The 14,245-nt window shown below is 38.7% G+C and overlaps 1 protein-coding gene across 9 annotated transcripts in view; it reads right to left on the bottom strand.

Annotated features, from left to right (window-relative positions):
* Positions 1-334: 334 nt before the first annotated feature.
* The window catches only part of LOC101169749 (neurexin-3a), a 166,092-nt gene continuing 152,181 nt past the window's right edge, over positions 335-14,245 (bottom strand). For 4 of the 9 annotated variants that reach the window (XR_002292949.2, XR_002292951.2, XR_002292950.2 and 1 more), the window contains exons 24-25: positions 7,370-7,894; positions 2,049-2,162 (exon numbers count right to left, since the gene is read on the bottom strand). Coding sequence is in view for 5 of the 9 variants with exons in the window: in XM_020713757.2 (XP_020569416.1) it covers positions 1,233-1,537 (305 nt within the window). In the remaining 4 variants the exon portion in view is untranslated. Of the gene's footprint in view, positions 1,538-1,603; positions 2,163-7,369; positions 7,895-14,245 lie in introns of those variants that run through there. The other 5 variants (XM_020713757.2, XM_020713759.2, XM_020713758.2 and 2 more) reach the window with 2 other exon arrangements.

Raw genomic sequence — 14,245 nt, 5'->3', positions numbered from 1 at the left:
GTCTGTACAATAGAGGTACTAAAAATTACAACTGTCATGGTATATGTACAATTTACTACCTACAAAGTACAACAGATAGCATGTAATAAAATATGTAAACAAATTTCTCATTTTTTGACACAGTTGACTGTGACAGCAGATAGAATTCACACTTTCAATATTTGATTTATTTTTGTATACACATTTGTTAACAGTGTTGTAGTACTGCATTTGTCTTCCTCCTGACACCTCCATAGAAAAAGAGTACGATAGGCAATGAACCAACACACAGTTCTGCAAAAAGATAAACCACCACTGGCTTTGCACCAAGACCTTGTTTTTCTGTAACATTTCTGGGGGGAGGGAGGGGGGGGGGGTCCGAGGGAGGGGGTCCTGCTCTGATGATGAACTGTATTTGCACAGAAGAGGACACGGTCCAAACGTTATACTCCTTACTGGACTGTTACTGTACTGCACCTTACCGTGGAGTCAGGATGGCATGCATTTTACAATCAGGCGCTTCCTACCAAGAGAGCCAGCAAATTCTTTCCACAAAGAGAGTCACTGTGTCCATCAGACAATGAGATTAATTGTGGTGAATTAGATGCCAGAGCAAACAGACAGTATGAGGTCTGCCCATGGCCTTTTGCTGTCTTGGACTTATTTTATACACAGAAATAGTTGCTCTTTTTTCCCCTTGCTGGTCTTCTTTTTAATCCTTTTTTCTTCCTTTTGCGTTAAGCAAAAATATTGAGACACCACACTAATATTATTTATAAACCATAAAAATTTGTAGTTTTCTGATACAAGAGTCCTTTTACACTTGCTGTGTTCCTGACCCCCCTCCTGTTAAGCACTACATGTTGCTCACATGCTGGAAATGTATAAGATTATGAGCCTTTTTGACTTTACAATTCCACAAAAATTTGTTTGATGCCAAGGATCACATAGCTCTAAAAGCCACTTAGGAGTATGGTGCTGTGAAATTTCTCTATGCTGATAATGTCTTTGACCAGGTAGAAGTGTAAAGTTTCGAAAGTTGCTATTTGACCTTGTCATTAAGCTTTTGCTTAATAGTAAGTGTGCTTTATGTTACAGTACATATCATCAGTTCAACTACTCAGCACAGTATAGGATTATTCAAGTTCCACGTTATACCATCATTTGTCATAGATCCTCTCATGGAAATTGAGAATAAAAGTTCTCTTTGTGACTTTTCTCTTTGCACTCCTCTGTTCACAAAAGTCTCACAGTCACACGTAATACTCCTTATCCTTGTTTTTCTGTTTCTTGTTGCTGCTTTTCAGGCTTTGCTGTTTTTCCTTCATGACAGCGCCATTGCTCTGCACAGCTGAGTTGGTTATGTAGTTCCGGCTCTCGTCCACCTGGTAGGAGCCTTCATCCCTGTTTCTGTACTTATACATGGCATACAGGAGGATGAGGATGCACAGGGCCGCGGCTGCCACTATTCCGATGACCATCCCGGTGGTGCTGCTAGATTCACGGACCACTTCCGAGGTCCCTGGGACTCGCCTGACGCCTGGCTCTGTGGGTAGTGCTGTGGGTATATTACGGAACATTGGGGAGGTTATTATTGGGCTCCTCGAGTCGGTGCCGTCTACCTCAAAGGATGTGGGCTATGGAAGCAACACTAGGTTGGGCTGGGGTTTTAGCTTGCGGATATTGAAATTGCCAGCCGTACGGCCGGAGCATTGTGGAAGGTTGCGGTGGAGGCAGAGGTGGTGGTGGTGCGGCTCTGGTCTGCGGTTACTGGTTTGTTGGTCCTACTGTGCCTGGAGATGGAAGGTTTGTTAAGCTTAATTGTCCAGGGTGGGTGCTTTCGCTTTGTGGTCACCTCGAAAGCGTGATGTAGGCAAGGTCTTATGCATAACCCAAGAGAAGGTCGAGTAAAAATCTTCGTCATCAGTTGGGGCAGGTAGAACTTGTACGCTTTCCCAGAGCCATACCCCGATATCACCATGCCATCATCATCACAATCGGTCTGCCTCGGTCCGACAAGCAAGGTACCCCCGCCTCACTGGCCTTGGACAGGGACTCTTTGGTGGTCTCAATAATGGTAAGGAGTGGGTGAAGGGTTGAGGGAGTGGGAATGAAGGGTGCACGGGGAGCTACAAAGGGGTGCACTAATGGATCCTCAAACACTCTGATGACTAACTCAACTCCTGCGGATGGAAGAAAACAAGTTATTGTCAATTAGACAATAAATATGGAGAAACAAACAAAGCAGGCAACATCTACACACAGATTTAAGAATCAGCTATGAAAATAAACTTGACAGAAATCAGCATAAGGGGTTAACATGCATTTTAGAAATTTAATCAATGATTAGGGAGCCAAGAAATATCAAGCAAGTTATCATTTTAGTGTTCTTTTTGTAAAGTACAAGTTCACAATCATGTGTAATGGCTTTGATGTTTTCAATGGAACTGATAAATGGTGGGAAAATCAATGTTGACGTCAGATTAGCTCATTTGAGGTGTTCCGAGCTGTCTATGTAGATGTAGGCTTTTGAGGATATTAATGCTTACAAACTGGGATCTACAAATGCATAGCCGAATGCCATCAGGTCAGAAAATGTAATAATACTAGGAGAAAGCCTGGTCCATAAGGACAACATGAATTGGCAAAGGGGCCTTATGAGAGCATTCTTTGTCAACTGAAGCTGCATTCGCACAAAACACGATTCCCATGTCAAATGTGCGCCCTCCTGTTGTGTGGTGAAACCTTTTCCTGTCATTTTTTGCATGCTTTTGTGTTGAAGTTTGTTTTGATGGAGGAAGTCTTCTCTGATTTTTGTTTGCATGCTTTTATGTTGGAGTTGGTTTTTGTGTTGTTTCACCCCCATGAAGACTGAGTCCCAGATTGGACACCCAGGTGTGTCCAATCAGTAAGCTGATGGCCCCACCCATAAAGCTGCACTGGCAGCAGGAGAAAGGAGAGAGAGCAGCTGGTAGCTGTTGAAGGACACAGCACTGGAGCAAACTGTGTGGCTGGAGCTGCAGTTGGTGTAGGAGTCTTCTCCAGGACAGGAGTGCCACAGTGCGACATACACTCATAGGCAGGGTGAGGAGCCCTGCCGGTGTGTGAGTATCCTCTACCCTTCCAGTGGCACTCTCACCCTGCATATAGCCAGGCCTGTTTACCCCACACAGCTGAGATACTCGCAGGATCTATCTTCACTCTGCAGGTAGATGTTGGGAGGAACACCCCACCACGCCTGCGAGGGTGGACAAAGACAAGACTGTGGCTGACTGCAGGACCTGTCTCCCTGGTGCTTCATGGACTATTTCTTTTAACTATTTTAACAATGTTTTTATGAGGTCCCTCTTTAAAGTTTTTTACTGTTTTTACTACCTTTTTAAACATTTGGTCTTAGTTATTTAGGTTTTAACCGTTTGGGCTTTGTCGTGTTGTGGCTGCATGTTTTTATTGGATTAAATTATTGCAGTTTAAAAAACAATTGTTCCTTGGGTTTTCTGTGTGGCACTCTTCCCCTGGTCCTGAATCTTTTGGGTGTAGCAATTTAACCGGACCCCCCTATTTGGCAAAGGCGGGGCCCGACACTCCACCTCTGTTTTGACCCTGTGTCAACTTTGCTGCTCGATGCTTGTCCAAAATTATGTTAATAAAATTGGCAGTCTGGGTTCAGTAGACTATTCAGAGACTCTCCAGCATTGGGAGTTTCACAGTCTACTGCGGGAGCTGCGTCTGAATGGTGGCCGCTACCAGTGCTACTCTCTGTGATCCAGTTTGATGACTGGCTGTCCCGCATCAGAGGATGGAAAAAAAATGAATAAAATTAGCACACTCTTATTTTTATTCTTGCTTTGATAAAAATAAGAAAAATATTGTAAAGTTCAGGAGGAGAATGATCAAAATTTCCTCCATATAGGTTTTGGAATCCGCTTCCCTGATCACTTCATCAACACATCACAGGCCAAATCTGAGATCCTGAATGGTTGATATGATGCAAACTTTGCCCAAGTTCAGATATTTGAACATTGGAAACTTCAGAAAATGGGCTGCAGCTAGAGCGCCGCTATATACCTGATGCTCAAAACAGGCCAGGACTTCTGATCATGTCTGTACATTAACTTAACTGGACATGCCTACAGCGTAAATTGCATTTGATGTGAATGCAGCTAAGGTTCTCTGAAATGACTATTCTACATGTTTTTTATTGTCCTGCGTAAACTTACCATGAACTTCTATAAAGGCCTGATAGGAACAGTTATTAAAGGAAAGCGAGTTTAATCGCGGGAACCGAAAACATGCAGAACAGGGAGTTTTGAGAGGTTAAGAAACCGTCATCTATAGACACTAAAGTGAAGAGAGAACAATAGCTACTTTACTCTAAAAGTTAGCTTCATTTGTTAGTTAATTCAGCTTTTGTGTTACATTTGTGGAGATTAAAAGCAAACCTTGCCCCAACTGAGGCATTGAAACTGAAAAAGTCCAAAATCTTTGACTGAAACAGGGATTATAAACTACTGCTTGGAAATTCAGACTGCAGAGCTGAAACAGAAAAAGTGGGCGTTGTCTGATCAGACCATTTGAGCCGACCAATCAGGGGGCACATTTTGGGAGAGTGCAAGTCTGGACCTGGGTTCCATAAAGTAAATACGGTAGGGGCATGGTAGTTTTTCTTTACAAAAAAAATAAAATACAAATAAAGTATGTAAGTTTCCTGAACATTTATGCTAAATAAAGTTTTGTCATATTCTATGTTTAAATAGAAATAGACCCAAACAATTCACAGATCTAGAACAGATTCACAAAGACTTATATATGTAGAGAGAGAGAGCGAGAGAGCGCGAGAGAGAGAGAGAGAGAGAGAGAGAGAGAGAGAGAGAGAGAGAGAGAGAGAGAGAGAGAGAGAGAGAGAGAGAGAGAGAGAGAGAGAGAGAGAGAGAGAGAGAGAGAGAGAGAGAGAGAGAGAGAGAGAGAGAGGGAGAGAGAGAGGGAGTTCTTCAATTTACTCAGAAAATGATTAGTTCAAATTGCTTTACATACTAAACTAATTAATTACTTTGTGTGAAGTAGATGGAACTTTTTCTGTTTTGGAACATTTTTACGACCTATTTCAAAAAACACTGCTCAAACTGCTCCTTAAAGGTCTCTATAATAAAGGTTTTTAATGAGCATAATCCTAGACCACGTTGGAGGTTGTTCATGAATGAGCTCCACTGATAGGCCATTACCACAAAGGCCTCCCCCCATGCTAATAAACTAATTGCTCAGCAAAGAGGGTTTTTCACATGACGCAGAACACCGGTTATGTTCAACTCATCAAATTAGTGTACCCATTTTAATGAGCCTCCATTCTTGTCTTTGGCTTTTTAACTGGCCTCCATTGTGCTACGAGTAGTTTGACATACTTTTAAAGATTTTCAATTCTATCTCGGGAGCAGCACTGTGACATGAAAATTTTGTTAAACTATGACCCAAAATAACTTCATAAATAACTTTGTGGCCAAAAGCTTCTTGGAGGTAAGCTGAAAGTCTAAGTCCTACCAACTGTTAAAGTTTAACACCCGAGCTTTAGCTGCAGTTCTTTGAATTACTGTAATTATTCAATGCCAGGGGTGTCCACAATTCTTCAAACAGAACCAGATTTGGTGAGGGCCAACCAATCAGCTCACGTATTTTGAACTCTTATTGTAACATGTAAAAATTTTTTTTAGAATTGGATATTTTTCATCTCTTCACATAGAACAGAACAGACATATGTCTAAATACATATGCAATACAAGGAAAGAGCTTTCAACTTTCCTTCTTATTGAAAAATGAACTCGAAAGTGTCCCGCGTCAGTCTTGCCACTGGTTAACCGTGGCTAGTAACAAAATTTAACTAATCGAGAAATTGTACACAATTTCTAGAAAGTGTTGGGGGGCGCATATTATTGATTTTTTGACAGGAGCCTGTGGGCCGGTGGAAATTTTGGGCCGGACTTATGACATGCCTGGCTTACACAATGAACGTCATTTCAATGGATTCTGAAGCAGAGAAAAGTAGCTTTGTGCAGAGATGCAACATTTACAGTAATAAAGTGTTTATTCAGTTAATGTAAATAAGCTGTTTTTGTTGCGGAAAATAAAAACTTTGTACCATTATGCAACACTTTACTACTGTAAAGTAGAAGTGTAAAGCGTTGCATATTGGTGCATATCTGCTGGCTGTTTTATGTGTCAAAATCCAATGGAATTAAGTTGTTATGACCCCTGGTCTTTTGCATTTGTGTGAATTTCAGCATCTGTCAAGGTCTACTGATCCCAACTCCTGCAGAGCTGACTGAAGAGTTCTCTCCACCGATCGCCAGGCTTGGAGGGAAGTTTAAAAACTCCCAGAAACCCCTGCTTGAGAGGCGGCTAAAGTGCTGAGATGAATTTATGCTTCAGCCTGTTCAAAGCCTGTGGATGCCTGGTTTCCCTCTCAGTTTGTTTATTTATTTTTTTCTAGCTATGTAGTTCTCCTTGCTACATTTACTCTTGAAGCTTTTGGTTACATTTTGAATGCTAGTGTCCGTCAATTGCATAAATGGTGGAAGAGTCACGATAGTTCAAAAAGCGTGTTTTATTTTGTAGTCGCTTATTAAATATTTTAGGAGCCACTATGTCGTCATGACGATGTGTATGTGAAAGAAAATCCAACCTGAAAAGATGTAAACAAGCTATATGCTTTATGTAATGTAACCTTGTAATTACATTTCGTCTGTTCTTGTTTATTTAGAATTTAATTTAAAAAAGTCTTTAGACATATTTAAATACTACTTTTCATAAATTATTCAGGACGTAATTTAAAGTTAAAATATTGATAGCATCATTAAAAAAAAAGTTTAAATAATACTTCAACACTTAAGTAAATTCCCATATATTTTTTAATATTTATTGGAAAAGTGCTGCTGAAATAAATGTCATGATGCACTGCATAATGACAATAAAGATTCTGATTGTGATATAAAATGAAAAAGTAGTTTTCTCTATGAAAAAGCAGAACCTGAGTGAATGGCTTGTGCCGTGGATTATTGTTTTATTATATGTTTCTGTGAGATGTATTTTTGACAACCACTCTGATTGGTGAAATGGTTTAGATTCCAAGTATTTTTATCTTGAAACAGCGTTGCTTTGCGTCCACCCAGCTTTGGCATTTGGTGGGATCAAGGCTCCAGTGGTTTTGTCCAGATTCTGGTATCTCTGAGCTGAAATTTAATAGTGGTTCTCGTCTTCATGCTGCACATTTTTTATGCAAAATAGCACAATTGAGCACAAACACCCACAAGTTCATTACATTACATGCGGCTCATGCATAGAGACTGAATCTCACAACTAACCACCAGTTCAACATGCATAGAGTGTGTTTTCAACTTACATCAACAAATTGCCCGCATGATTTAGGCATGTGAAAAAGAATTTAAAAAGGAAAAGTTATGTAAAAATGTTGGATATCCATTTGGTACCGTAAAAATATCAATTAAATCCACTGTAGATTGGTTTCTTTCTTAAAACATGACGGTACAGGGAGGCAACAGCACATACATCCACACCACATAACAGAAAAATAAACACCAGAATTCTGTTTTTTATGTCGTTTTTCCTTGTAAATAATTTGTTTCTTCTTTACAAAAATGTCTATCTGCATTTTTTCATTCCAACAGACTCATGTGGACCTATAATCTATCCATGTTACAGTTTTTGCTTAATTTGTTCTTTCGTGTAGAATGGAGGGATGACTATATATTTCAGTATTTCTGAAGAAAAGGGAGGAGGTGAAGAAGGGGTGGGACCTATGAACATACTACATAGGAAATGAGGATGATGAGGGTGACAGTGTAAGTCAGTTGCCATGTCCATGTAAAGGCAGTACGAAGCGGTCGGGCGGCATTAGAGCTTTTGGCTGTAAGGAAGGGATGGGGATATACAAACAATGAGCAATATTCATGCCCATCTACAGAAAAAAAAACATAAGAACTCTTACACTGACATGTCTTACAAACCCTAAACTGCAACTTCTTAGCCATGCAATTCATTTTTTAAAGTCAATATAATATTTAACAGAATTTATCGTGTCAAAATAGAGTTTAAGGAGTCTTAAAATTGTGACGCAAGACTTTGGTCTGGAACTGCTTTGTCTACTAATTTGTGGGTTTTTGTGGGTTCAAAAAAGGCTTGAAGTGGAGCTTGGATTTTGCTTTTTGCACCGGTTCTTTGTTTAAATTTGTCAGGATATCACTCAGCAGGGAAAAAGAAACACAATCTAGTAAATGAAGCAGTCCCAAACCTCAAAAAGTCAGATTATATAAAAAATATTTCACTCTATGATTTGGATGAATATTATCTAATTTAAGAGAGGAAAAGCAAGAAAACAGATATGCCAAAAAACATAACCAGAACCAAAATGCCAGCAATCAACTGGATAAAAAATGACCCGTTTAAACTATCACATGAAAAATGTTAAGATGAAAGAACAAAGCCATTTAAATTTTGCACACACTACAACCAGATGCACACAATAGAAAACAGACACTGCTGAGAGAGGCGCTCGACGGCGCAACGGGCTCCTCTCTCATGCGTTCCCTGATGAAGAGTCTGTCTGTAATGTTAGTCTTTAAACATGACCCGGCCGTGCAGTCCGGCTGTACACCGGAGTGAGACGAAACTAGCTGAGAATGGGTTATTACTATCATCATTTGGTTTTGTTTTAGTTGTACTGCAGGATGTTGATGCATGCTTAAAGTAAGTTGCATTTAGGGAAAGTAGAAAACAAACAACACAGCAAACTGGGCACAGAAAGAACTGACCGATGTTACACGGACAGTAGATGGACGCTGTGTCCCGGTCCCATAAAACAAACACGTGGCGCGTGTAACAGTGTGTTCTGGTAGCCAAACAAGACCATGATGCAATGTTTTCTGTCTGTGCCACACTGGAATTCATCCCACTACAATGAAGTATAGGCTGGGACAAGAAAACCAACCCAAAGATGTTCTTTTTTTCCCACTCCACGTTAGAATAAAGGTTTGAGTACGGGACGGGGACACAGCTTCACTATAACAATGACAGGAGCAAAATTAAAACTTGCATGTTATTCATACTGGTGCGGAAAAGCATGATGCATTGAGTCAGAAGATCAGGTTAAAGCTGCTATCTATCATATTTGCATGCTGTGTGCATTAGTGGCGAAGGACAAGCAGGCTGGCGAGTTGAGACTGCAATTTCACAACATTTGTCACTTTTGGTTTTTATGAAAAAAATATATATATATACTTAAAAATATGTTTTTTCACTTTGACATGACAGAAAAATTACGGCTGAACTGAACCCTAAGGACTGTCAACTTTTTACTCGACATAAATGGAATTTTGTACCTCAATTAGAATCCAATATAATTTAAAAATACGTGTGGGGATTAAAACGGGTGATACTTGTTAGGCTAAACTGAAACGACAGACATCTGAAACAGATCATGGATGATTTAAAATCTTTTTGTTTTTTTTTTAAAGTTCAATGTGGCCTACAGGGAGAGCTATGGGTTATACTCAACACAAATGTAGTAAATAAGGAAGTTGCTTCAAATGTTGTTCTTAATGTTGATCATAGAACAAGGGAAAAAAATAATATTCAGATTTGGAGCAGAGTAAAACCTCTGCAAATATTAATGAGACCCTAAGCGTTGAGGTAGGTGGGTTTGTTAGAGCTGGCACTCCATTCCAAATTGCTTCCCTTCCTTCATATGTTCTCCCTATTGCTCAGATTTTAGGGACATTTGAAGCTGTGGGGGGTCCAAAAGTGTTTATTTTAAGGGGAAAACATAGTGATTTAGGGTTAGGTAGGGTAATCCGCATCGCACTGTGGTGTGGGGAAGAAACACATTTCTTCACGTGGGTGTGCTGTCATGCAGAGGCGATTACATTTAAGTGTAAGTATTGATTTTTGTTTGTGCGTGACTTTTTGAAGTTATAAAATCGATGTTTTGTGTTTTGCAAGTGCTGTTGGCTACGCATTAACATATATGAACAGCAACTACTGATGACATCATCAAGCGGTAGTAACATCCGAATTTGGAGATGCTATGGATATGTCATTATTCCCACCTTAATTCCTAACGGCTAAAGAACGAAATAGTGTGGGACTATCTAGTGCCCTGGATTTTAAATGCAATTCGGACACCATGCTCAGCCCTTTTTTTTTTCACGGTAAATATGACGTCACCGATTTCACAAAGTGAAAATCGAATTGATATGAGCATTTTTTGACAGCTATTTATGAAAACACTGTGTTCTAAAGAGGCAAACGTTGATGGTTTACATTTAAATGAATTTCTTTTGCAAGAGTTGATTTTACGCAATGCATTGTGATCTATATTCGCCAATCTAATGAGCATCGTTGCATACTGGTTTTTTACAGAGACATTTGTTGGGAACTCGATTTTGGAATTGTTGATTCGGACAGCACTACAAAATGGCGAACACACTATCTAGTACACTATGCAGTGAGTAGCGTAGGAATTCGGACAAAGCCCATATTTTTCCATCTCTCTCCACTTGAAGGGATGAATGTACTGGTAGGGAGAAGCTGGAGGGGTAGGAGATTAGGTTCACAATTTCTTTTACGTTGACTAGCCCTAACCGATAGCTAAATTTAATGAAATACTAAATTTACAAAGAGAAATATTTCAAAGGTGGTCACAACTGTTTTAGATGCAGTTTTTATCGTCCCATGTCAGAGTGATAAACATATAGATTTTCTAGAAGCAGAAATAGGCAATCTCTGATCTCTAACAGAGTGGACTTTCCAGTAAAGTGTAAGGTATTTAGGATGCTGAAAGTCTGTATCAGCAATTTTCCTGCTCTATGCCAACTTCAGTTCAGGTTTCCCACAATTTTGTTCTCACATTAACACCAAAGGGGCTTATTTTTGGTCTGGTGACACTTTCACATAGGGCAGGACTGAAGACCAAACTTCCAATCCCTAAGACTTAATTGGTTTACCAGCCGAGTCTCCCGTGCCTGCCCTGAACTTGAGCAAAATGACTTTTGAGAAGTTGGAATTCTGTCCTTTTGCTTCGTCTGCACAGAAACAGGACAGGGGGAAGATTTAAATGTTGTGAAATCCTGCAGACAAACACACCACCAGCAGCTGGTGTTTACTGTCCTGCTCAAATCTATGTGAAGGATACCAGCTTTAAGCATGCCATGTCTTCTGAGGGAAAACAACCAACAACACAATATACTTTTGTTAGACAGGGGAAGATAACAGAGTAATCTCATAAGATGGCTCATTTCTCGTTATTCAATCATAACACATATGGATCAAGTTTCTACACATGCAAATAGTTTTTACACAGTTCCCTCTTTTTTCAAGTTCCACTTGAAACTGCAAGAGCTCAGAACTCAGGGGATGATACAGGTTCATCCCCTTGAATAATACCTTGGAATTTAACATGATGCACAAGAATTTAATTAAGGGATCAAAGCTGACTGTTGTTGTTGTGGCGGTTTTTATGTATCGTCTTGAGAACTTTAGCATTTATCCTTATAAAACATGTGTGTCTATTCTGCAGTTAAAAAAAAAGGCTATCAGAAAATATGGCAAATGAAAAATAGAATTGTGGAGTTCTCCAAGGCTATGATATGGGTCCCCATGTTTTTTAAATACATGTTTCCTTTTTCCTCGATTAGAAAAAACGGATCCTTATGACAACAGGAGACTATTGTTCCTGTTTAAACATGAAGAACCAACTATTGATGACATAAATAAATGCAGGTGCCAGAATTAACTGCAGATAAACAAAGAAAAAGTGAGATTACAATGCTAAAATGTCACACTATCACCTTTCAAAGCATCAGAATATATGGGAAATAAAAAACCCAATAGGCCTTCTTGGAATTTACAGCTAATGTGAGCATCGTCATAAAACACAGTTTGTTGCCATCTTATGAAATTTTTTGAAACATAAAAAGTGACAAAGAACAGAATCATGTGATGATGTTTCCAAAAGAAAACAAAACAGACCATAAAGGACAACTGGAAATAAAATAAAAAAATAAAATAATGAGGAACAACAGATCATTTGATGACGCTGCGACCGCAAAAATGGCTTACAGCTTCAACAGAAATGCAGACAAAAGCAAGTCGTTTGAATGGAATCACAAATAAAAAAAGGCATGCTACGAAATCCAGGAATAAAAATATCAATCGATTTATGCCATCTACCTTGTGTAATCAAATGCAGTGGAGATATTACTTGGGAGTTTTCACATTTACTTTGTTTGTTGTAGGTCAGTTTGGTTTCAATGGACCATAGTTTGTTGTCCACATTAAACCAAAAGTGCTAGTTTGCATACAATCAATCAGACGCCTTCCAAACAGACTTGGTTCGATACGTTTTGGTTACATTACAGTTACAAAGAAAGAGCAGAGGGTTTGAGCTCCTGAACAGTTAAAGGGAAAAAACTTCACCAAACCCAAATAAACGTACAAGTTCCACTCCAATCGTCTTTTGAGCTCTTATCACAATGAGTATGGCTTTTTTAAGCCAAAACAAGAAAAAAGACATTGTTTCTGCAGAGCAGCGGTAGTTTATAAGAAATTCGCCTCGGAGTTGTGGGTGTGTGACCGTCGCCATGGAGTAAACCTTTCTCCATTTCCCATCATCCCTTTGTTTTGCACTCTCCTGCTAGCTTACAGCATCTAACAAACCCCAACCTAACATACTGTAACTGCAATATCAGAGCCTACCAGACGTAGAGTTTTGATCCAGATTCCAGTTTAGACCAGGAAAACAAAGACGTTCATGGATCCATTTGTCTGCAAGTGGATTCATCAGAATGGAGCGGAGCAGGAAGCTTGCAGCTTGCAGTTGTAGGTTCTATGTCAAATTGACAAGCTTTTGTCCAATGACATTTTTTCATCTGCTCCTGAGTCACGACGATTTTGATGATAAAACACCCAAAAATACAACTTTAAGCTTAATTTTCTTCATATATGTTCATCATATATGAACATGTTAAAAACACCAAAGTTAATGATGTTTTTTTTTGAGAAAGGACGTAAATATTCAGTGGTAGTAAGGTATTGTCTTAGTTCCCACAAATGTTCAACATGGCATTTGGATCCGACACCAAATCTTTTGACACAGACTTCGAAACTTTGTTTAATTATAAACATTTTTTTAACAAGAGAATATTCATTCAAAGAAGTGCAGCACCAAGACCCTTTGTAAAGTTTCTCCACCTTTGTGATTTCTGGTCAATAGATGCAGATTTTAGTCAATTTGCAAGAAAACCAAACAAACAAATGTATCAGGGGAAAAAGAGAGAGAAAAAAAGTTTACATTGGATCTGGACCAAAACACTTTTTTAGACTAAGAGATAGTTTTAGAATGATAACTCTGTTTTGCATTCAGGTAGATGGCAGAAATGATTTTATTTTATGTTTGCCTTAAAAAAAAAAAAAAAAAGAATCTATGCCTCAAGACAGTGACGCCAAAAAAAAAGAAAGTATTTTGTGATATTTGTCGAATAGGCGAGAATGATATCATTATGGCCATATTAAGATACGGCAAAAATGGCTGAAAGGCATTGACTTAATAAAGCAACAACATAATCATAGAGGAAATTGAAAGCATGCTGCATGCAGGAATGTTAGTGTTAGAATGATGTGAATTTCTGTGTAAACACATGATTGGATGATTGGGGCCCTGTCTGTCTTTCTTCACAAATCCCCAAGGATCTCAGGCTAAACAGCACCGTTTGAAACCCATTTACACGACAAGAATTTACGTGCTCTGAAAAAATTTGGGAATGACGTTTAAATCAACAGCAAGAACAAACAAATCTTTGCATAATTTTTGCCCAAGATACATCAGCAAAAATAATAATAATAATAACTATTTTTTAAAAAGGTTAACATTTAATTTAGCAGTTTTATTGATCTGCTTTAAGAAATCACTTTTTGCAGTCTGTGTAGATATCAGCATAGAGATTGCGTTAATTGAGAAATTTCAGTGCATTTCCAAGATAAAAACAAAAGAAAAAGTTGAATCGTTTACAGTTTTTGGATGGATAATGAAGTGTAATTATATTTGAACAACTTTGTTCTCAAAAGTGCAAACACCTAAAAAATTATAGAGATTCCCAAATTCTTTCAAACTGATTATTTAATGTTCAGACAGCATTTTCGTTTTTTTTTTTTTTTATGTTAGAAATATTTGTATACAAAAAAGACAGAATAACAAGTACATCTT

The sequence above is a fragment of the Oryzias latipes genome, chromosome 22 (genome assembly GCF_002234675.1).
Source record: "Oryzias latipes chromosome 22, ASM223467v1".
NCBI lineage: Eukaryota > Metazoa > Chordata > Actinopteri > Beloniformes > Adrianichthyidae > Oryzias > Oryzias latipes.
This window is presented reverse-complemented; position numbering and strand designations above follow the sequence as displayed.